The sequence below is a fragment of the Anopheles gambiae genome, chromosome 3 (assembly GCF_943734735.2).
Source record: "Anopheles gambiae chromosome 3, idAnoGambNW_F1_1, whole genome shotgun sequence".
Lineage (NCBI taxonomy): Eukaryota > Metazoa > Arthropoda > Insecta > Diptera > Culicidae > Anopheles > Anopheles gambiae.
In genome coordinates, this window is record NC_064602.1 from 98,163,017 (window position 1) to 98,188,418 (window position 25,402).

At 46.0% G+C, this 25,402-nt stretch overlaps 2 protein-coding genes across 6 annotated transcripts in view; one reads left to right on the forward strand and one right to left on the reverse strand.

Moving 5' to 3' along the window:
* LOC3291563 (transcription factor mef2A) overlaps positions 1-25,402 on the reverse strand; it is a 114,666-nt gene that overhangs the window by 57,881 nt on the left and 31,383 nt on the right. The gene's annotated exons all lie outside the window — the stretch shown is intronic.
* The window catches only part of LOC1280355 (beta-1-syntrophin), a 100,000-nt gene that overhangs the window by 47,311 nt on the left and 27,287 nt on the right, over positions 1-25,402 (forward strand). For all 4 annotated transcript variants that reach the window (XM_061659321.1, XM_061659320.1, XM_061659318.1 and 1 more), the window contains exons 4-5: positions 1,766-2,186; positions 2,833-3,067. In XM_061659321.1, coding sequence (XP_061515305.1) covers positions 1,766-2,186; positions 2,833-3,067 — 656 coding nt within the window. The remainder of the gene's footprint in view (positions 1-1,765; positions 2,187-2,832; positions 3,068-25,402) is intronic.

The window sequence follows — 25,402 nt, forward strand, 5'->3', positions numbered from 1 at the left end:
AAAAAAACACGCGACAAACTAAATCCTTTAATTCAATCCTTTCAATTTGAATGGAAAATAAATGTAATCATCGATTTATTATGTTGGAATTTTGTTTGATCTGCTTTGAGGAATATAGCCCACATATACCCGGAATCCCCCGCTCGTCCGCTCTCGTCGGCCAAGGGGCGATGATGATGACGGTGGCGAAAATTTGCGAACAAAACCTTTTCCACCTCATCAACGGAAATCCCACACAAGTTCGATCCAGAGGAAACCTTTCTTAAACACCCAAGTCGTGTCCCATTAATCCTCAGCTGCTGCAGCCCATCCTCCCCTTAACGCCACTTTCTTCGGCGAAATTATCACATACTCTGCGGGCTCTTGGCCCGAGAAAGTTTGTCGACCGATGGCGGATCATCCAGAGGGAAGGGCGTTGGTTGGTGGTGGTTCTATCGACAGCGTTACTAGGAACTTTCGACCATGGGGAAGTTCACGCCTCATCTACCGGTGGCGGTGCGATGTACGAAATTGGGGATAAATTAGGGAAACCATTTTCTTTTCGGGGATTTTCCGCTAAGCAGAGTTTCTTGAAGTGGTTTTGCTGCGAAGCTTTCCGATCGTTGTGGGGAGTACTGAATATTAAATAGGTAAAGCTGTATCCAGTAAGCAGACGACAGTGCTAAACATTAAAAAGCTTTTAGGTACGCTCACTAGCAGCGTTAGGTATCTCCTTCTTCATCACAAATATATCGTTAGGTTTGCTGATGCAATTGAATAATTAACTCAAAATGAATCATCGATGTTTTGCGCAATGATCTTACTTCATTTTCTGAGCAAAAGCAAAACAGCTCAACACACGAAACATATGAAAAAATCATTACTTGGCACGAATAATCTTTCAACTACAAGGGCGTTTGGTGCTTAGAGCTGCTCCAGTGCAAAGGAAGAAGAAAATGGTTCGTGTAAACTTTCCCTGAAATGAAAATAATTGGATCCCACCTCCTCGTTGTTCGCAACAACTTCGTAAGAGGTGCACCGGATGGAAGCATTAGCAACAAGAGCATCCAGCTAAATGCAGTTCAGTTGTACAAACACTGCCAGCAAATGTTTTCACTCACACTCCCCTTTCCCTCGGTGTTTAAACCCTTCCAATCGAAGCCTTTTCCCTCCGTAAGTGCGGGAAAGTTTTCCTAGTAATTGATGAAAACTATCTGCCGCTTGAAGACGTTGTGATGCAATTCCGCTGCGGTCGGTGAATTCCATTTGTGCCCCGCCGTTTGCACAGCGACTGCCGATGGCGAAACCAAATTGATACATATTTGATACCACCTATACTGCTTTCCATCCAGTAGCGGTACAGTACAGACAATGAGATTGCTGTTTCAATTTATCGCATAACGGCGCTATTCATAACCTATCGAAAATTGATTGATTATTCTTCTTGCTCATGAAAATCGTTGCACGATGAACCTGAAAAGAAACCCGATTTCAACCACAACAATGCGCGACCGATCTCGATGCCTGCCGCGTAGATTCGACCGCTTCCGATTATTGTTCCGAATAGTTGCAGCGAATAGGTACAAACTATCAGGAAGATATTCGTTGCCGGTCGATTTCCTGCCTCGTTTCCTATCTGGCAATGCTTTTTTCCCTCCCGCATTCCCAGATTCAAACAAATCGAAACAGCTTATGGCACCTCTCCTTACACTCACTCACTGTGCGTACTCACAAATCTCTTTCCCTCTCTCTCTCTCTCTCTATCTCTCCTGTTCTGTTTCACCAGGAGCAACCACAGTGGTAACAATGGCTCGAACAACTCCTCCCAACCGTCGTCGGCGGGCGCTTCCGGGCCATCGATCCACTCGTCGGAAAACCTGAGCACCGGCCTGAACGCATCCACGCCGCTGACATCGAACGGCAGCGTCAGTCTACCGAACGGGGTCGCGCCGGGGACGGGGGTGCCGGGCCCGGGCAGTGGCGGCTTAAATGGCGATAATTTCCTCAACAACAACAGTGGCAGCGGGGGCGGTAATAGCAACGGCACCGGCACCAGCAATGCGACCAGCACGAACGGCACTAACGGCAACACCCACAGCAACGGACCGGGCGCCAACAACAACCACAACAGCAACAACAACAGCATCGACAACGGCATCGCCGAGATCTGTGACGTGCCCGACTCGGTGGCAAACCAGAAGCGACATGTGAGTAGAACCGTAGCTTTGGAGAGGGTTAGAAGGAGGGCCGGGGGCAAGAATAGGAGGCAGTTTGTTTGTGGGTCGCGCTCTGGAAACCCCGGAGTTCGCTCGATGTCAATTTGGCCAATTGTCAGGCCACATACCGTCAGGCCGCTATGTGGGTTAGCTTCGTGTGCTCCGGGGGTCCAGACGATGCGCGGCAAAGAGTACGTAAATATTTCGGCCAATGTTTTCTGGGCAAAAGTGATGGACCCATGTGGGCGAGAGCGATGGATGGATTTGGAATTTCACAACCGCGATGGACTCGTTGCAATTTCGGAGAGTGTGAACACAATTTTGACATTAGTCCCACACGACGTCTGTAGATGGGAGTAGTTCGGGGAAAGATGATTATATTTGTATCTTTGCTGTGTAGGTTGAACGTTTAAAGGAACTTGTTGAATAGCACGCATTTTGTAGTATACAAATTGTTACGCTATAGCATCTTGGAAATTGATACATAACACGTTGAGACACGCGTGCCGCAATTATTGTTTAAATCGTTTGAAGCTTCTAGGGACAACCAATTCACCGAATAGGTTGAAATATTATTGCAAACACATCAAACAGTGGCCACTAATTCAATTACTGTTCTACTTATCCCCAAACCCAGGTTCGCGTCATCAAATCGGACAACAACGGTCTCGGCATCTCGATCAAGGGCGGGCGCGAAAACCGGATGCCGATACTCATTTCGAAAATATTCCGCGGCATGGCAGCAGACAACGCGAAAGGCCTGTACGTCGGTGACGCCATCCTGTCCGTCAATGGGGAGGATCTGCGGGACGCGACGCACGAGGAGGCGGTCCGGGCGCTCAAACGGGCCGGCCGGGTGGTCGATCTCGAAGGTAAGAAGAATCGATTGTAAGGCTTGATTTGTCGTATTTTCTTTCACACCCTCAACCCGGATGTGGCACCACCTGGGAGGTTGGCCGGATGTTGAAATGTCTCCGTTCAGGATACGACCCGTTCAAAGTGATTGCACAACACGGGCTGGTGGGCGTATTTGCTTTGACAGGGCAGCAGCCCTCGGTGTTATGGAGCAGCTTCGTAAGCCGCTTAGCGACAAACCCCATTCGAAGTTGATGGAACATTTCAAAGACTCTTTTCAATCAACGAAAACTCAGTGTTTCACCGTTAGAAAAGCCTTTAAAGTTAGTTATTATTTGGATTTGAGCACAAATGCTTTCGAAACAATAATGAAAATAGTCACGATGTACCAGTTGAAAATTGCGAAAAGAAGTTGTAAAGCGTATTGCCTACATTTAGGGGCTTTTGCCGCTGGCGCGTTTTTGCACGTTCGATTGCACAGCCGAATGCGAACAAAACAACACTCCATTCCGTTGGCTCGATTGTGTGTGTGTGTACGCACGCACTTCCTGTCGATTCATATCCGGGTGGCATAAATGTGTGGTACGTAATAAGAGTAGAAACTCCAACCAAACAGACACACGGATTGCATAATTCAAACGTCATGTACTGGCTGCTCCTTTGTCTTGTCGAGCCGGGCGAGCAGCACAGCGCAAACCGAGACCACCAACCACACAGCGTAGCCGAGCTGTATATGACAGAATGGGAATTGGAAATATGCCTTCATGTAACAACGCGTATGTGTGTGTATGCATGGCGCGTTTGTTAAAAACCTGTCTTACAAAGCGACACGAAGCAGAAAGACAACACGGAAAAAAATCGAATAGCAATGGCACGCATCTTCCTCGAATGCGCGTGCGGTACGTGAACATATTGGCAGGATGAGTGGCATTGAAATTGGGTTCATGATTTATAAGAACGACCGTGTGGCAACGCAACCGGAATAGGTAATGAGAGTGTGCACTTTTGCGCGAAACAAGCGCATTGCTTGGCAGGTCGATCTTTTTTTTTCTGCCGCTGTCTATTTGTTCTTCTAGATTGGTTCTAAAAAGTACGTGAGAGCATCAGGAACACACTTGAGATGAAAACAAAACAATTCAATATCTCCGAGAAGGAAAATGTCGAGAGGATAAGCTGCACAAGGCGGCACACGGCAAACGTTTCGCCCGTCAACAGCGCTAGCCCGCTGATTAAGGATGCATTTGGCTTTGTTTGTTTTTACTCGGCTCTATTCCAATCCGAGCAAAAACAGAGGCCAACAGTTGAGCGACCGGTGCTGCCTTCACTTCATATTTTAGTTGCTTCGATATATTTTCCTCCTGCAGCGACTCTTTTCGCTCGGTAGCTTGCCAAGCACGGAGAGCCATTTTTATTGCTAGTGACAGGCTGTATTTGTATTTGCGTTCTGTTTTTTCTTCTACCCTTCATGTTTGTTCCATTCAACGATGGAAACATCGTTGCTCGGTTCGTGCCTTTTCCCCCGCTAAAGCATTGTAGTGGACGCTTCTGCGTGCAATAAATACCATCACGGTAGATTATAACGTTGCTTGCGTTTGGTGCGTGCTGTGGCAACTCATTAGTTGAGTGAAGAAGGCGAAAACATGAAGAGAAATCGGTTTAGCTCCCGTAGCGATGGAGGCGCATGGTGGTTCAGCTGAGCATATGCGTTTTGCTTTAAGGAAATTATTTAATATTATTTATGATTTATGATATTTGGGATATTTTAACGTTTTTTTTACAGTATATTCTACAATTAACGTTTTATCATTCACATTGAATCCTCAAAATCTCTGCTTTGAGCAGAGTCATTAATATTTATCTCACAAGGTCAACCTTTTTTGTCAAACAACATATCCACGTAATCAGTGCTACAGTCGGAAAGCAATTTACAATACCACCAAATTAAACCACCACCGTAACATACGCACCAGAAACATCCACCACACCTCCGGTCTTTCGTGAAGAAGATTACATTTCCGAAAAACCACATCGCTGGTCACACGCACTGTCACGGCAGGCCGACTCGTCACGTCGGGGCGAAATTAAAATGTCGACAGAATTGAAACATTAATTTGCGGTTTTGGGGCACTTTCCTTCGGTACCAGAGACCGTGGCACCTAGCGACCTTACGGGAGGTCGTGAAAGGCGAACGGCCTGTCGCAGCATTTCGGGGGGGAATGGAAATATTGCTTTAGAACATGGTGACACCTCGTGCCGGCGCATTTCTTAAGGAGTTCAACAGTTAGCCACAGACGTGACCAAATGTTCTCATTTTCCCACTCCAGTCTGGTGTAGCGCTCGAGGCGAATATTATGGTGACCGTAATAAATTTGCAGGTCTAGAATTAACCACAAGCCCTGCTTCTCCTGCTAGCAAGAAATGCCTTGGGTGCTTCCCGAGAAGGTTGTAAGCTGTGTAGTTGGGGGACCGAGAGGCTAAATTGAAACGTAAAAAAATTCCACAAAAAGTAACAGAACTGAAGAAATGCAATGGTAACGCGAATTTAATCACGCTAACATTTTTCTACGTCCAGCAACAAAATGGGATGAAGGATCAGATTCAGGACCAAGGAGAAAGAAACCGAAAAAACCATACCCATTATTTTGTGCTTTATTTTACACTTTAAAATTAACTGCTCATGCTTCTATTTTCTTTTTTAGTTTTCATAGATTTTCAAGAGAAACTATCCATCATGACAAGAAAAATCGATGACACTGTACTTGTTCCTAATCGCTGCATCCACGGATGCGTGCAATCTAGCAAAAAAAAACTGCGTTTTTAAATCATTAGTCTTCAACCGCTGCCGCTCTCTATTGGCTCTATCATCTTTTATCCCATCAAACACTTATTCCTTCCCGGAACACCCTTTCCCTCCGCATTTGCTACCACAGGAATCAGCTGCTTCTGGGTGCAAACGCAAATTGATTACACCCGAATGGATTGCTAATGGCGGATGACCGGATGCGACGAAGGATCCACCTTGGAACATTCATGCTGTAGTCACACATACGCGCGCGCATCATTGCCTACCATTATCTGTTCCGGTCGCGGGTGGCAAATAGACGAGAGGGAAAATGACGGCAAAAAAGGTCAACATGTGGGAGGTTAATTAAGCTAATCCGATAATTGCTTCCTAACGAGCTACTTTCTTTCCCGCCCAGGCGAAAGGTAGCGATCGCACGCAAAAGGGTTGCGCCAGTGTGTGTGTGTGCATCCACAGTGTGACAAAGTGTCAGTAGCGGGCGACATCCTCAAAACGGGGGCTGTTCCCTTGGCAAACAATCACCCAAGAGGGATGCTTTTAAAGTACCCTGACCCGCTGACATTGGTTCGATTGCAACGTGGCGCTCACTTGCGCATCCACTCCGATACCATTCAATCGTCCAGCAAAGGAGTGGGCGGAAAAGCGCGGAACGATTTCTAGATCGAGCTGATGTTTCACTTAGCGAGGTGTGGTGAGAAGACAAAGACAAACACAAAACAAAAAAAAAGCGCGTCGTGGCAGCAAATGTGGTTATCCTTTTATCCCTTTGGTTGCGTAGCCGCGCAGCGTTCGGTGGCACAATTCCCGAAGCGTAATGGATTCTGTGTAGTGGCGGCTGTTTGTGTGGATAAAAATACGCATACATAGGACCGAGCAGCCCGTTGCTAGGTTAAATAAACAAATAAAATCCACTAACGAATGAGACCGAGCATGAGTGTGCTTCCGGCCGGCGGGGCAAAAGAGTGTAAAAAAGTAATGATAGCGGACGGTAGTAGTTTTGCACCGAATGGCCCTCCTAAACACGGCCGGCTCCTTCCGGCTCCGAGCATCGAATCAAATGAGTGTTGCTGAGTGTCGGAATGCCTCTTTAGGGACGCACAACGCCGAAACCCGGAAGTTGTTATCCTTCCTGCTTCGAGCGTGCGAACGCAGGAGAGGGGACGCAGGTGACCAAATTGAATCAATCCCTCCTCCTGCTGCTGCGTGTGTGTGTGGTATGTGTGGGGTAACGGGATTTCGGGAAAATCATTGGGAAAACCTTCTCCGAGGGCTCTTAGTCAGACAGAATAAAACGACCGAAGGGAGTGGAAGGTAAGATGCAAGAGAAAAGGAATGGAGGAATCGGAAATGGTTTCAAGTGCTAAGTGGCAAACGGTACCACCCGCTCGTTCTTTTTTCTTTGCGTTGATGTTGTTCCCATTCGCATACACAAAGAGCTGAAGCTACAAAATGGACCACACAAATGGACCCTAAATGATACAGTCGCTCTCTAGGGACACCTCGTGGTGTGTTTCGTGTGTGTGTGTATGTGGAAGCTGCTCGAAGTTTCGAATGGTGTTTCTTGTGGCATAAAGGGGACGCATTTTTTCCTCGCCAGTCGGTTGTACAATAAAAAGGCATGTGTTTTTTTCTACCAGATTATTTGAGCTCCTCCTACCTTGGGCAGATGAGTGCGGGGTAGCCGTTCACGTTCTTAAGAAACGAACTACGAGAACGAGAAAAGATCTGAATGGTAAGAGAACGAACAGGTTTTTGGGAAGGTTTTTTGTTTTTTCGTGTCCAGAAAATTCAATTCACAGGACACGCCGGTGTTGTAGTTAGCAGATACCATTAGCCATCACAGCGTTATGATACAACCGCACAGCAACCTCTATCACGGCGCACCGTGATGTCCGTACGTCCGGTGACAATCGCATCAACACCTGCGAGGTTCAACGGTAAGGTTAAGGTGACCATTTGCGTAAATGTTTAGCAATCGACCTCTACTAACGGTTAGCAGGTGTGCCACTAGACGAACTTGCGCAAAGCACCGGCAAAGTTTCGCTAAGCCCCGAAAGATATCTTTTGTGACTTTCGCAACCCCTTTTGCTCCTTCTCCGCCACACCAGGCCAATGAAGATGGTCGAAATGCCGTGCCGTGATTTTATTACCTTACAATAAAACGGTGCATTTTATGGGGTCGAGCTTTATGGGGAGAAGAGGACGCTGAGAGCACAGCAACAATGAAAAGCGGAAGTCAATCGTAAGGGGTTACACGCCAGAGCACCGAAGGACTAGGAGGAGGAAGAGGAGAACCACACATTACAAGCTTACCGAGAACGTTCACCCCAAAACCGGGGAAGCTTCTTATCGATGCCGTCGTAAATTATTCGCCCATAAAAAGTAACTGAAAACGGATTTGGGTTCGAGAGGGTGGCGGTGTCGTTGGTTTCACAAATTAAAGATGACAACAATCGATCGGAAAATCCGTCGGAGCACGAAATGTTGGAACAGATCGATGAGGTGGGCTGAAGTTAAGCGTTTATTACACAGCGGGAAAAGTTTGCTTCAAGCAATTCAAATTTATGCTTCTCATTTACTGGCAAAACGTATCCAACTTTGACGCATTCGAATCGGGGATAAGATAAAAGCCTTTTCCCTCGTCTAAAAACACGTCAGATAACGCCAGAAAAGGCGCACCATCGCCAGAAAATGATCGCCACCAGCGCCGCAAAAAAACCCCAGCCAAACCGACCTTTATTCTCACTTTTTATCGGCCTGCAATCTTTATCATTCTTTGCAAAGGGCTAACTACATGGCAAACAGCTTTACCCACCGACGCTGGGGCAGCTCTCGCACCGGCCGTAGGAAAATGTTTCGCTTAGGTGACAAAAAATCACGATCATTTGCTCTTTTTGACCGTCCCTGAACACGGATTGAATGGGATTTTCCAGTGGCAAAAAATTGGCAACAAGCCTTTCCTTCTCCCATCGTGGCACTGTGTGTCACATTCCAAGCGGCCAGCCCTAGAGGCGAGGGCAGTATTCCGCATAATTCAGGAAATAATAAAACCATTCTGCTGCACCCATTTATCATCGCATTATTTCCTTCCGGGGTTTCGGAAAAGATGGAAGCAAATAAAGAATAAGCGTCATCCACCGGCCAACCACGCATCGTGCCCGGGCATTGCGATGGGAGGGATGGAAGTTTGTACTCCCGGGGGCGAGTCATTGTCCTCCGGGCTGATCGGTAGAGTTTTGCAAAACTTTACACCGCACAAAAAAAGGGCAACGTCCATGCGCCAACAACAACAACAACAACAACAAGCAAGGCTCACCGCAGCTGGAATTTGAACGACACTAAAACGACCCACACAAGGACGCAAGTACACAGTGGCTCATAAAAATCGCATTTCGAAGCATTCCGAACAATAAAAAATAAACCATTCACAAAAATACACTGACGCATCAGATCAGAGAAGAGGGAAGAAAAAACAATCGGGAGCATCGGCTATGTGTGTGTATGTGTATGTGTGTGGTGCTTATGAGATAGAGGGGGAAAACACTTACATCACTACACTGTTCGAGCTGGATGCGTTATTAAGGTTCCTGGACGGTTCGTTGGACGAACCTAAAAACAACCACCTTTAACTCATGGGTTAAAGAAACAACAAAACAAAGAACGAAGGGAAAAACTCCCATCAGCACACATAAAAACACAAGCCTGGAAGCTTCCCGACCAACAAGAAACTGTTTTATCGTGGTACGCAATTTCTCAAGAGACATCAGGGACACGATTTCCTGAAAGTCCATTCACTCCCGTCCTGGCACTTGGGAGGAAAGTGGACAAAGGAGATTAATCATTTTATCACTCACTGCACGCGTTTTTTGTTTGTCCCAATAGCGCGTAAATCACTTCCAGCCTAGCAAAGGCTGTCGAACAGCGGTATAGTTTGCGCTTGTGCGCTGGCATCACGTACTGGATGGGTGCGTGCTTTGGTACTAAGACAAACTCTCAAAACAATTTTGATCAATAGAACCTTGTTTAATGTGACAAAAGAACAGGAAACATTATATTAAACCGCTGCACTATTGAAACATTACAAATACCCACACACACACACTTTTCCCACCGTTAAAGAATGAAACAATTTACAACGTACAACACATAAAGTTCATAATTCTGTCAAGCAACACGAGACACGAGAATAGTTTGAAAAGATCTTCACAAGAAAGTTGCTCGCAATAGCCGTCGTTGCCGCACCCTCGCGAACACCAAAAGTGTCCTCGTAAAAATAATTACAAGCGCCGGCACGAAAGATGTGCAAAGTTTTCCCACTTTATCGCACCGCTTTTGAATGGTGGGTGAAAATTAAGTTTTTTTTTTCGGTGTGCCAACGCGCGCCCTCACTTTGTTTCCTTTTCAAATTTGCTGCACTGCACAGAAAGGGCGAAAGATTCTATTGCAAATTGTACTGCTGCGCCATCGAAATCCTGTTTTGCTTTAGTAGAGCAACTGTGGCACACGCTTGTGCGCAAGCAAAATGGCCCCAACAAAACGCTGTAAACAATGGCACAGCCAAAATTGCCATCTCTCATTCGTACCGAAGCGGGCGCGGGAGCAAGTTATTCTCTAATGCAAACCCTCACCGCGACCGGAAGTCGCGTACTTCAAGCTTCCCCGAAGGAAGTGTGCGAAGAAATGCATCGTAGCCGCAGAATTTTTAGTATAAATGAAAATTTTAATTTCAATCTACCCCTGCTATCCCTTCTACCCGTGCGTGCGTGTGTTTCCTATCCCGCCACTTCAGCGTTGATGGTTAGAGAACCCCATTGCCTGGAAAGCGCCGTTGTTGCTGTTTCGCTTGTTCCATTTTCCCCTTTTGGAAAAAACCGCTTCCGGAAGCTACGGCACACAATCTGCGCCATTGTGGCGAATTTTAACGCAACGTGCATCCTCAGCTCTTCAGTTAGAGCGCATAAAAGTAAAAAAAAGAATACGCCACGACGTGTTGCGATAAAACATAGCACACGACACTTAAAATTAAAAGCAGACCCAAGTTGGTGGTGGTCGCTGTACCGGCCCTGATTTGCATGAGGCAAAGTCGTGTCTTCCTGGTGGTTGGAGTGTAACCACCTCCACCTCGAAACCAACGAAGGACTGCTTCGTGTACGTTTTTGTGGCATCGTTTCGTTATTTCTCTCCGCGGTTGGCCAATCGTTGGTTTTCGGGGTGAAAATGTGCAATTTTTTTTTTTTGCGAATAGGAAACTCGGTACGTGTGCGTGCACGGAACAGATTCCTGTACAGTGTACCTTCAGTCACGTATTCTATTTAGTAGAAAGCAAAATAATTCTACGACATTGTTTGATTTAAAGTGTTCCTATGCTGCAGTGATTAAACAAAAAACGACCACATTGCATCCTATTTCAATTCCAACGAGGCCATTGATCGCTTCCAGCAGCTATTAGTTCAAAATGTACTTGAGCAAATAGAGACAGGGAGGGCAACGTATCGATTGCACCGTTTTGATTCACTTCACTGCACATTGCTGGGACGGAAAGCTGCACCGGACAGACTTTGTCAACGACGAAGCTGTACCATCCAGACGACCACCACCACGACGACCACGACGACGGTCTGGGTCTGGTCCGCCATTTTGTCGCTTGCCAGTGAGAGCAAATCTTCAGTTTTGGCATGATGAATGGCCCGCGCTGCTCGGCCGCTCGTGTACATAAATCTTTAATTCTATCACAGCCAACCTTTATCCAATGATGGATGAATGGTAAATCTAACAGGAGAGAGCGAGAGAAAACATGCAGAGTAAGGACAGTCCAGAGGTGGAGTGCTTTTCTTTTTTGCTGTTGCCGTGTTTCGTTAGGTCCGAGAAGAGGACCGCTTGAACCGATGACTCCGAGCACTTGCATGCATACGAGGACAGGCGAAACTGTGATTAAATTCACACTACTCGTACATGACAGCCCTTCTTAGGCTGTCCGTCCATCAGTGTGTATTTGTTCGTGCAGGGGTGAGTGGTCTGTGTGTGTGTGAAGAGAGAAAGAAGCGGAGGGCCATGAAGCAGTGGGTGTGCGGAATGTTGTATTCGCTTCGAAAGGCATTTTTCATCTCTGGAAGGAGAAGAAGCGATCACGACTTGATATCTTTGTTTATCTGTCCATCAGCAATCATTAATCTTTTCGGTCCAGTGATGCTTCCTGGAAAGGGCGCAGCAAATAAAGCGAGAGTTATGCTGATGTGGGGAAAGTAAGGAAAAACTGTCAATTTGGAGCCATGGTGATAGTTTTGGACAACTTCTTGACATTATTTCTCTTCATTATTATGTTTGGAAAGCGTTTACTACTTACACGAGGAAAATAAGTAAACAAGGATATCTTGCAGATTGAGGTTTGAGGAATAGTTCATTTGGTTGGAAATGAGTTTGGATCTTGTGTGGTAGTGTGGTATGTTCATGTCTTTCTTACATTTTTTTGAGCGTGCAAGGCACTATCATGCAAAACTGCACACTGCACTCTAATTAATTATACTTTCCCAAGGGCCATACGGATGCACCTTTGCTGTTTGCTGATTGATTACTCTGCACGGAGCTTCGAGACAAACGAGTTCGGTTTCGGCTAGCTAAAGTAACGCTAGTTCACCTCGGCAAGAAACCATACTTCACGCCGTTACAGCGCGGAAACACAACAGCAGTGTAGCAGTGCCACACAAACACACACACATACTTCCCAAAGGCTGATGAGTTTCGGGGAAGAAATGAAAACTATGCCAAGCGCTTCTTGCTTTTCGACTGCTCGGTTCGTGTAGCATCATCGATCACTTGGTAGAAGGCTAGAAGGCTTTCTCGGTCCATCCGGCCCAGGTGGTGGGTTTGGAAAAATCAATCCCAAAGTCATGTAGGATCCCTTGCCATGGGGAGTAAGATTGATTAGTGGCACTCGGTTGCAAACTGGCAGCGAACAAATACCTTCCGGCCACAAGTCAGACGAGCCACATTTTACCTCTACACTTAGGTGCTACGGTATATGGGCACCGGCAGAGGTGGCCAGGGTGTTGCGATAATTTGAGAGAATCATCCAAATAGCAGCAGGCTTTCGTAGTAAGTAAAGAGATCGAAACGGTTCGTGATAATTCGGTGCAGATTACTTCTTTATGCTTTCGATGTTGTAGTGATAACGAAACTTTTCATTTCGCTGTCCTTCACTCTTGTCACAATATTGCAAATAACATGGAACAAAGCAATCTCATCTTCATAAAAATCAAATTCAGTTTCTCCACAACAAAGAATTCCATTCCCAAAAAGTAACAATCTCAAACCATCATCATCACCGTCCTCATCATCGAACCGTTTGTTTGAGAAATTGGAATATTTTTCGTTCGAAATTTCAAGCTTCCCTCCGATCCCTCCGACGTCCAGTGGCAAGAAGCAGGCGAGCCCGTTCGTGTGCCGGTCGATAAAACTTAAATGAGCTAGAAAATTAATTGCCTTCCACGGAGGTAGAAACGAAACGAACGCTTGAGAAGCTTTGGAACAGTTGAGCGCAACTGTTACTACACACCAAAGGGTAAACACGAGACACAGTGGGATTGTGCCCGCATCCGTCCGGTCATGGCGTTTGATTTTTGTGATCTGTGAAACAGATTCCAAAGTGTCAAACGATGTTTGGTGAATTGTAAAATTAGTTTATCTCAAGCAGGGTGCGGTCACATAAATGAACAGAGTGCTGATTTCGGGGGAAATGTGTTCGGCTGTTTTCGTTCATAGAACTGTTTTTTCAAAAGATTTTCAAATTATTAGAACTCATCACTCTTTCATACTAATTCAACAGGGAGTAGATCCACATCTGATACCGTTTTTCATGAGAATTTAATATTATTAGCGATGTAAATTTGATTTGCTATCCGAGAAGCTAATGCTGAGCATTGGGAAATTCTACTCCCTGAAGAAGAGCATTATGTAAAAAAGAATATCAAGAGGAGCTTGCAGTAAATTCCATCCTAAGCGACACACCATCTATACGACATGACTATCAAAGAGTCTTTATAGAAACACGCTAAAGCGCCAGGTAGTTTCGATGGAAATCGCTTTTATGAAGGCACTTATAAACTTACCCGAAACTGCACAGGCGAGAAACTGCACGCAGATCGGATAATTTGTTGTACACGAAAGATTCTGCCTCCTAAATCGGCAGTGCTTTTAGGGTTCCCCGGACCGGTTCACTAAACCACCAATAGAGTGGAGTGATCAGGTGTTCCTGGAACAATCTCTTCCATCGAGATCCCGGTTGGGCATGTTATTGCACGTAAGTGAATTCCTGCTAAAACGCTCCTGGAAAAGCTGTGCTTCACTTACACAACAGCGCAGCCGTGCCAAGCGTCTCTGCTGGTACGGGGACATGCTTGAGCATCCGAATAAGGGTGCTATCACTGGCTATCAGTTCGTAATCATCGATTCCATTTCGGACAGCGGTTCGAACAGCGGGAACATTAAAGCGGGATGCTATCATCAAACCACAGCGACCGGGATGAAAGCCTACAGTGCGTCAATCTGAATGGAAATCTGGTCGTGTTTGGCGTGCTGTACGCTTGACAACATCAGATAAGCCACCACTCATCGCTCACATTCTCGCTTGGAGTGTTCTTTCGCTTGCTTTTAAACCGACCACAACCCGCTCCACAAAGCGCTCGGACACGCGATGTCTCAACAGCAACACAAAGCTACCATCAGCAATGGAGTTCAACTCTGTCATCGCGGTCCGTGTGCAACAGTATTAAATCAATTTGTGTTTCATCTACACATGGGCGCTAACAAGGTTCGTCCCAGCCAACCGGAGGACACAATTTCGGTCGCTATTCTGATGTACCGTGAAACCTTTCCCGCGGTTGACGGAAAACAAGCGCTAAGCCACCCGGGATTGGTCGACGTGCTTGTAACACCTGTGAAAGTGCCTACGAGCGAACAGCCTAGGTCAATATGGTGATGAGTGTGCGGCAACGGGGAGTAGTCCTTCGGAGGCACTTGTTCCCGGAAGTGGCTTTTTTGTCGATGAAAGTAAACTCATCATTCGTTGTTACTGCGATTGGGGAGTGAGAGTTTCCCGGATGGAGTGTTCCCACAGCATGCCGGTCTCCCGGATGAGGGCGTCTTTGTGTTCCTTTCCGAATTTCTGTCGTTTTCGATACTTCCGCCCGGTGTCATGTACGGCAGGTAAGAGAGTTTACATCTGGCTAAGATCCTAGCCTGTTTGGTGTGCCAGTCTGCCTTTTCGGAGAACGCGGAAGAAACTACCAGCATGTCTTGGGCACGTTTTCGGTAGCGCGGAACAGGCTTTAAAAGCCGCGCCCGCCAATAGGGTTGTGAATTTTGGAAAACAAATTGACGGGCCTGTGCTTTCATTCTTCTACCAAGTCTCTTTGGGTGTATGTGTGCATGTGAGAATGAAATTTGATGCACGCCTGAAGTGTGTTGCGGTCTGGAAGGGTGTTGTAAAATTCATACCATCTCAGCATTAAGGTGGTCTGCTCCTTGCGGTCGTGTGCTTCAGCATCCTTCAGAAATCGATAATGTTACACCGCTCGCAGCCCATATCACAGCACACTGGTGGCGGAAGGTACCGCCATCAGTCGGGCGTAACGCGGAAGGAAACCCATCGCAGGAACGATGATGAGTGGAATGTGAAAATTCGATTTTCTTGCCGCAGGCGATTCACCCACATCAACAGGGAGTCAAGTACAGGTGTGCGGGATGAAGCGGGTTCATTTTTACTGTATTTCTGGCTTTCTATACGAAGAAGCTTTTCAAAACTGTTCACTCACTCATATCATACCTTGCTTTTCCGGGAAATTCTACTAGAAATTCCTGTACGTTACGCGGTTGCGAGGATGGCGAATATTTTTCGCGCCATTCCGTTCGTCGGCACTGTTTAATGTTGCCCGTGACTCTTCTGGTAGGATGTTGTTCAAATTTCACTCACTAATTGAATCATCGAAGCTTCTTTTCAGCTCGTCCCAAAGCGGGAACGGTTCAGACTGAAGGAAAGGCTCCATTGTACCCTAAAGAAGGAGGGAGGTCGAAAACGGGAGCGAGCAAAAGGGTACACAGCTTGTACCGTTTGCTAGAGCTCGGTTGATGGAAAGGTGACTTGTCAGTATTTCGTTTCGAGCTGAAGCACTTCAGCGAGAAGTTTCTCCTCAACCTGACATACAAGAAGAGCTGCACAGCGTACCGTTCGCGATCGTGTGTGAGTAAGGAACGAGAGTACAATAATAATTGCACGCTGTTAATACTTTCCATCAAACACCTGGAAGTCAATTGAATGGCGCGCGAAGAAGTGTGTTCCAAGTTTTGCTTCAAGGTGCCCCGCTTTTGTTCGTTATATTTCAGCCGATGTTTAATTATTACGTGCATACCTGCTGAAAAGGTTGAAAAGAATCATTTCTTTACCATCCTTTTCTACTGAAAAGAAGCACACGGGGGCCAGTCTTTTTTTCATCCTATTACTATATTATATAGCTACTCTGCAATAATACTACTGCAGAAAAGTACCTTTTCCTGTTCATTCATAAACACGATGTGAAATAAAGCATAAATTCTTCTTTTACTAAAGGGCTACAGCTCATTTACTGCAAATGAAAACCAATAAAGGAAGAGCTGGAAAAATACCATACTATCCCCTGAAGCAATGTGCTATGTAATTTATAATGCATCTGAAGGAAACCTTTTTAAACGATTTCCCTGATACCAGTATTCGTGAAACAGTACTGTCGGTTTTTTGTTAGGGAAATAACAACCTTTTTATAGCTACATGTTTGCATTCGTCTCGCTCCTAGCAGCAAGTAATGAAGATTTAAAATCTGTAGAACATATTACATTGCCTAATACCTACAGCTAAAGGGTTCACATAAATCATTACTGCTTGGCCCCTGTCGCCGACGCCTGCTGGTATTAGAAGAATAATTAAGCTACCCAGCAAGTGGTTCTTATGCCGTGACAGGTTTTGCAAATTCCACGACAATGCAACCACCGCAGTAAAAGCCACCTGAGACAAATCACACATTCGAAACCCACAGTCCTTCTGCCAAAATCAACCAATGTACGGTAGAGCGGGCTTTGTTCTAGCAAAACCGGAATGCAAGGGAAGGGACCAACGCACGACGAGTGTGATTTAATTTATGATCTAGAGTTCCATCCCATCACAGGCTATTGTGGCTAGGATCAGAATCGGAGAAGAAGACCCTGCAGGCGCCTTTTGCCACCATTCCATTGTTGGTGGGTGCTGAAAGTTTGCACCCAACCAAGCTCGGCAACTTCATGTAGATCCTCTTACAACTTCTTCCAAAAAGTCGGCGAGAGTGGTACAGCCATGCCACGCACACACCGAGGAGGGTTTTTATTGGATCCTCTTTTGTCTCCCCTTTGGCGTGGAACTATTCGGCAGCTCGGTGCGCGGGTCTGGCGAGAGAAGGCCGCATACCAGTCCGCCCTCGGTGAGTGAAGTTCAGGGCAATTCGCACATATATCATCATGCAGATTCCGCCCCAAATAGAGTGTATCAAATGGCAACGCCGGCTTCGTCGTACCTGTCTCGTACTCGCAATCTTTTTTTCACATTCTTCTCCCACCTCTATTGTGAAACGGTTGGCCGGATCGTCCACTCCTCCGAGCATCATTTCCACACCTATAAGAGCGCTCGTTCCGTTCTGCCCAGCTCGTGTTCCTTGACGGTTTCAATTGTCTTGAGGATGAGTGGGCAGATTCTGTTGAACGCTATCAAGTGGAGTCTCCTTTCAGCAGCGTGTAAAAGAAGCTTCTATCGCTTGCAAAAGTCAAGCTTTCCGAGCTTGGAAGCTGTCACTTTCAGTGCTCCAATAGGTTAAAGCACCTCGCAGCAAGAGTACGTGTTTGTGTGAGCGTGTTTGGCGCTGGGGAGAGGACGAGCTGCGGAAATTCGCAAGAGTCGTCTCTAATTTGGGACACTGTGCAAGGTATGGCGAGCGAGACCACCTTTCTCGTGTGGCTCACAGCGCGTTCGCGGTAGGTTCTATTCTTTCCTGGCTTGCCCCGCTCTTTATAGACCATTCTTTCATCGTCAGCCTGGCTCGGCTCGTTCTATCGTAGTGACAGGGACAGTCACTTCCGTGTCACGGACAGGTATCGCCGACACGTAGCGAAAGCATAAACGATTCACCGTATCACCACCAAAGCCAAAGCAAGAAGAAAAGTGGGGCGCGTGTATGGTGAGGATACCTACTTTTCCAGAAACGTACGGTCGGGCAATGATTCTCAGGGCAGAAGCGCAAAATGACGCCAAATCCATCCCCCTCCCGCATGTGGAATGGTTGTCGTCGTTTAGGGCGGTCGTACCATGGGGAAATCACGCATCTACAACAGGCCACGCTTGGGGAGTGGGTCGGTACAACGGACTACACGGACTCCTCTCCACCCCGTTAGGCAATGGAGCGTTTTATTTCATTTCGAGACGCACACCTTGGGTAAGAAATGACGTCGACGACGACCAAGACGAAGACGACGCTGATCTCTTGAGACATACATGGGATAAATCACGATGATGAATATTCCTCCCCATTCAGTCGAGTACTTGCACGATTTGCAGCACTGTTTATCCCCGCTATGAGTTGCCCAAGCTCGGAGGATATAGCTTCTGTGACAGCTGCTGGATGGCATTGATGTCGTGCACGCGCGGGAAGGCTGATGGTGAAACCAGTGGAGGTTTCCGATTCAGCTACTCGTCTAACTACAAGTGAGCTGTTGTACATATTTTACCCGCAAAGTGTTTTTCATTGACTGATTGCCTGCTTACGAGACTGGTCCAAACACGAGCTTTTTGTTGTTTCTTGTGCGCCTTGTTTACATTTACTGCAATCAGCGCATGATTTACGTCGAACCCTACGGGCCGGTAAAAGGATCGGCTCTGTCCGGCAGTGTCTTAAATATGATATCCCAGCAATCTACACTCTCCATGTCGTTCCATCCTTGCAGAAATTTCGCTAAGACGCACAGGCTTTGCGAGCTCCATAAGAATGATCCTGCAAGATAATTGATGAACCTTTTTGCCATTCGCCTTCATCCGGTCTACGGCAATGGCATGGTTGAGATGTTTCGTGGTCTTCGTAGTTATCTTGGAGCAACCGTGTGGGCCCGCTTTAAGGACCGAACTCACACCTTCCGGCCAGTGGCGATACATATCGCACTCACAATCACCGTGTCGGCTCAAGTTGGAAAGCCTTTTTGTGTAGCTCTAGTCTGCCGAACTGACCGACACCACCATGTAAGACTGAGGCTCTCCGGAGGGAAATACTTGCTTCGGTTGTTTGTTCTGGATCGAGTTAGAAAAAAGCCCTCCTTTATCTCCGAGCTCAGAGCTGTTGCGATGGGGGTCAATTGCTTGGTTTGATGTAGCACAGGTTAAATTATTTGCATATTTTACCCACACACACACATACCTAGTACTTTTTTGCTGCAAGACAAGAAGGGAATTTCCTTCTTTTTTCGCTAGTGAAGCTGGGAAAAGGACCAGTACGCATCTAATTCTCCATGAACCGCAATTATTCACTTTGTGGCTTTTTGGGTCCATTTGCAGGTATTAGTCATTTTCAAGAAAATTCTATCATGTAACTGTATACTGCGCGTGTTGTGAATGATATTTTTTTAATCTTCTTCTGCATATGTTTGTCGTATAATTTCAACAACTCTCCAAGTCTGTAAAATAAATCGCCTTAAATACAGTTAAATCTAACACTTCCATGCAAAAACACATAATTTAAATTTACAAATCTCTCTCGCGTTGACGCTAAAGCTTCTACCAAGCGACGGACATTTTACGTTTTCGTCATTCACTTTCATCACCATCACATTTTAAGACTCTGAAGTGATCCAATTTAAAGCCATTTGTTGTGCTGCAGCAGCAACAGTGATAGTAACAACAAACAGAAACGCAACGCGGTTTTATTTACGAAAACCTTCGATGGTGACGACAACGACAATTGAGCAGATTAATGCAAATTAATGCACAAGCATCCATTTATGGCACTGTTTTGTCACAAAAGCTCCAGGAGCACGCACCACACACACACACTCACATGGGCTTTCTCCGTTTTTATCGCTCGCTGTACTCAGTTTGCAGTTTTTTGTTGCGACAACAAAATAGAAACACGGTTTAATTAATGATACCCGAAGCGCAAGCCCAGGAGTTCGTGGCACCGATCGTGATGCCGCTGTCTTTTCCGCTCAACAGCCGTCAGCCAACATCACTTACTGCTGCGGTATGAGCAGCACACATAAAAACAAAAACATCATACACATCCACCTCCTGCAACTGCAAAGTGAGTTCAATTCCCAGCAGGAAGGTCCCTGGCACTACTGGTAGAGGGATGAAGCGCGCGATTTTTATTTTCCTGCAGCACGCATCTCCGGCGTGGCGTGAAAAATATTTTAAAAATTCCCCCACCCCTACTTCACCTCACATCTGCTCTCTGAAGGATGTTGCTACTACCACTACTACTATTGGCTGCCTCCACTACAGAACTGGAAACAATGATGATTGTTCACGTACCGCTGAAGCATCACAACCGCACGCATCAGAGTGAAGCATCGATTGAGTGGAATCGAGTGCCGGCATAATGGAGCGCTCGGTCGGGGCCGACAGTGATGGATTAAATTCGATCTACCGGAAGCATGCCGTTCCGACACCGGAGCACCCGTCTGAGTGTTGCAGAAGTGCAAAAAAACACACACACCCACACACACTCATAGGGAGCAAGCTCTGCTGCTTTTTTGTACTATTATGCTTTGGTGTGTTCCTTTTGCGATCCGGTCGATGTCAATCGATGCCCTTTTTGTTGCTTTTGTTTGGGGAGATTTATTCGTAAATAATACATTTTCATGGGGGCAAGTTATGCTTTTCCGTTTAAATATATTCAATTAGTTTTAAAAATGCAGCTTTTCAATAGTTTATTATATATTTGGTCCAGCATGGCATCGACGTTACTTATCAATTTAAAGAACCCATCTTTTGGAATTTCTTGCTTCCACTCCCTCTTCAGCAATCCCTTAGTCGAACCAAGCAACAAATGGAAAGTTAAGTAAGATATTGGAACATAATACTAGCACACAAATACCCTCCGTGCCATATTGCTGAATGTGAATGCTTGCAGGCGTGCAACCAAAAGGGACAATATTTCCATTTCTAATACCTCGAGCAAAGCGAAAAAAAACCCTTTCGGCTCTGCTTCATGTCGTCCGCACAAGCGAGCCTCCGAGTGAAGAAACATGAAAGGTGCCACTCGGGTCAAAAGGACCGTACCGAAGTCGGGAGCATTGGGACAACTGTTTTCAAATAGCCCAACGGTGGTAAAAACAATTTCTAGCCCGCCCGACCGCCCAGATCTGAACCGTGCCGAAAGAAAAGCCGTTTCTATTAACCTTTGTTCACGGTGGCGACGCGTTATCTTTCAATCGGGCAGCGGTTCGGTATCCACCTCGGTAACGAGCCACTGCCCGAATGTGCACAGAAAGATGCGAAAGCAGCAACACTAAAATGCTATCTTCCTTTTTTTATCTAATGAGCGAGCGTGCCCTTGTGCTGGCGTAAGGAAAGCGTGAAAACGAATGAAGAAAGAAAGAAAAAAAGTGAACGCTTTCCCTCAAGCAATTGGATTGGATCGGGATGGGACAGCTTCTCTCTTTTCTATGCCCACTCCGATTCTATGCCCTACTCGAGCTTTCCTTGAATTACGCGGTATACGGGCACCAGCAAAGAGGATATCTTTGAAAGGCAGAGAACACACGCCGTGGTGAAATCGTACCGGCATCGCCCAAAAACTGCCCATCGCCCGCTGCTCCGTTTGTCTGTGTTGTTTCTGTATTAATTTGTCAGTGTCGTTTTTCCTTTGTTTTTCATCGCCCCTCAGCGACCTCCCACTCAGTGTTTCGCTTTTGTGTAACCGAATTCCGGAACACTTCGGGTGGCCATTACTCTTATGGGAGGAAGGAGATGACCATTCTTGGGTGACAACATGGCAAAGTGCAGATCGAGAGGAGTGAGCGTGAGAGAAAGAGAAAGTGAAAGGGAGCAAGAAAGAAAAGCTGCCTACTACGGCAAGCAACCGCAGTGAAGCGAACCAAAGCTTTTCTCCTGCGTGTTGCGCAGTGTCCTTCGCTCCTTTCGCCCCCTGTCTTGGCCCTGAATTTTTCCACCGGCGGCGTTGAATCGTGTCCTTCAAGCGTGCCCGGCTTTTCTCTATTAAGGGTTTGGGAAATAATTGGGCATTTTTTCTCCCTCGCTTTCTTTAGCGTCCTCCTGTTACTTGGGTGTTTTCTTCCTTTTGTTCTCTGAAAAGAAGCCATCATACGAGACGCGCTAGTGTTGCGCTTAAAAGTCGGCGTAAACAAGCAACTTGTTGTGTCACTTTCCGGGGTCATCTTATCGGACTAGTGTGACCCTTTTGGGGGGGGGGGGGGGGGGGGGGGTGGAAGGTTGTTGATTTTTTTTTCTAGCCAAAGGGGAAAATAAAATTTGTATGCTTTATCTGGGAACCACACAAAAGCGACCAACCAAACCTGAGCGTATTAGGGCATTGTTTCAGAGAGCTTTTGTTAAAAGGGTGCTATAAGTGCTGTGAAAGGACTGTAGATAAAAATATGGGCCGAGAATACTTTCTTAAGAGTTTGAAACAACTAAAAATACAACCAAGATGTTAGAAGAATGAAGACCTTTTAAGAAAAAATCCAAAAGAAATTAGCTCCCTTTAAAAAGAACACCGTAGACGAGCATGAATCTACCTACAAAATAGTGCCATCTTCCCAGAAAGATCAGCGGCGGATCTAACGGTAGGCGGACTAGGCGGTCGCCTGGGGCCCCGCCGATTTAGGGGCCCCGTAGATCGCCATTCTATAGTATGCCGTATGGACAGAGTACTAGCGACAAGGGCCCCCGGAAGGATGGCCGATGGGGCCCCGAGGCTGGCGAATCATTTGCACCCCCCCCCCGTCAGCAAAAATTTTAGAGTTTGCGACTGATGATCGAAGGGGGCCCCGACGGCATTTCAAGTTTACTGTTCAATCTCCCAACAGCAAGTTTAGTGCCGCTACAGTACCATTTACAGAGGGCCTCAACTCGTCGTTCCGCCTAGGGCCCCCGATACCCTTGATCCGCCACTGAGAAAGATGTAAATGCATATTTGATCAAAGAGCATTTCCCTTTGCCCACCACACTGTCCTAACTGAAATGACTCTCTTTTTGGAATTACGACATAGCTATACTCATATTTACATCGTTCTCATAATATGAGGAAATAGTTATTACATCTATTTTAGAATCAGCCAAAAACCCATTATTAAACTACCCATGCATGTTAGAAATGCTCCGGAATGCACTCAACAACAAAACCACCAGCACCTGCAAATGCCTGTAGAAAGGAAACGATGCGAACGATGTTGGTAGGGTACTGCTTCCCACGCCCGTACTGCCTTGTGGGCACGTTGGCAAACGTTAATGTGGCTCGCCATTATTACAGCACTAAACAATTTCCCATACAGATGGTGGAATGGGGAGCTTTTTCGAGGATCACGAGAAATACCAAGTAGGTGTAGGTCGTCTTAAAATTGCTTCCGTGCTATTTGCCTTCCAGTTCTTGTTATTCTACCAGGTGCAACGAGCGTACCTCCCATTCACGCTACTAATGTTTTGAGGCGAAGTTTTGCAAAACCAAATTGGTGTAGTAGCCTTGCGATCTTTGCGGAAATACGTTACTTGCAATATACAACCACATTTGCAAACGGTGGGTGTTATTCAACCACAGAAGGGAGGTTGGTTGTTTGGTCTGATAGAACTGCTACTCTTAGCTTGGCCATTTCGATGAACACATACATATCAAGTGTTTTCTTAGGCCCTTGCAACAGAGTGTGTAGTTGAGGAACGGGAGCACACCGGCACTGACGATAAACAGCAGTGGTAGAGTTTTCGAAATAAATCTTCACAGCAATGCAATAAAATGCACCGGAAAATGTTGTAACTAAAAATTGCAATTGCTTTCAACATGATTCACCAATAATTTTGAGCAAATAAGTTTTCCTTTAAGTTCGATTTCAAGTAAGCCACTCGTGTTTAACGTGTTGTTATCAGAATATTATTTTTAAATACACTCTAATATTTTGCTGTCAAATGGTCTCCTAAGTCACTTAAGGCTTTTCCGACAAACCATTGGTTGTTTCTATCCATACCGTACTTGGTGAATGTTAAGAACAGATCAATCCATCATTCAGTAGCCATAGACGCAAAAAGCGAAGAGTCTTATATTAAGAATAGCCATACCTTGCTCCAATGTTCTGCGTAATCTTTTCATCTGTCTCTCTGTTGAAGGATGTTCAACATTTTCCGTCCGAGAATCGGATTTACTTGCGTTCAATGCAAAACACTAGAATAGCAACAGAACACCGAACAATACTCCTGTGACAAACACTCTAGAGGTCTAGAGCTTAAGCCTTGCTAGCAAATAGATTTTACAGTACAAGCAGAAGCTCAGCTTCAGAGTTGCGTTGAAAGGTAAAGTATTCTCCTCTCTGGAGCGATGCTATTTTCAAGAGGTTTTCTCGAGTTTCTGCGAAGGTTACATAAAAAAAAAAACTCAGACTACCTTGTTGAACGATGCTACTGTAGCTTCTCAAGCAGGATCAAGTTGTAACATGAAACTTGCTCCAGAAGTTGCCAGTAAATCCTCCCTGGTTTCGTATACCGCTCTCTTCGACCAGTATTCCGGTTTTAATGTGCTCGTTTAATGACAAATATCTGTCCGGAAAACAATAGCACAACCGATGCCATGGTCACCACATTACGCTCTTCTGCAGTATTCAAACGAGTGCAAAACAGTGCCGCAGTATCGCACCGCAACCCTCGATGCAATAACTCAAAGTTCTCCGTTGGCATGCCGTCGGGCACACTCACCGCACCAGATCAGACGAAATGAATCGATTCACGGATTAGAAAATAGAAACCATACACTGCTCACTTACAACCGATTCTAATAATATTGTGGTGTAATTGAAAACTGACTCAGCTGTGTTCGATCCGTACCGAGGCTAGGACCGTACCGTGCCGACGCACACCAGAGCCATGCATAGCATTTGCACTTCTAACGATTCTCTAGATGCTTTCCCTCTTTTTCTTCGTCGACGAAGCTGCATTCCCACAAGCACAAGTGCATGTTGCTTTCCTGTGCCATCACCGCACAGAAGCAACATGCAAATGAAAATGACCTCATGTAAAGGCATTAAATAACTGCAAACTTTCTGCCCTGGACCTGGGCTGGTCCACCAGTGACACCACTCCTAGCACACCTCACCGTTTTTCCTGCCATCGCTCTAATTGCCGGGCACATAAATTCTGCAACATGATCTGTAGTGAGAAGTTCATTTATTTCACGTCGGCATAGATAAGCACCCGTAAGCTGCCCTGCCATTGAATGGAAGATGTATTTCATGGCTATGTTTGCACTAAATGATTGGTATAAACGCTTGTTGTTTGGTGTGTTTGGACAGT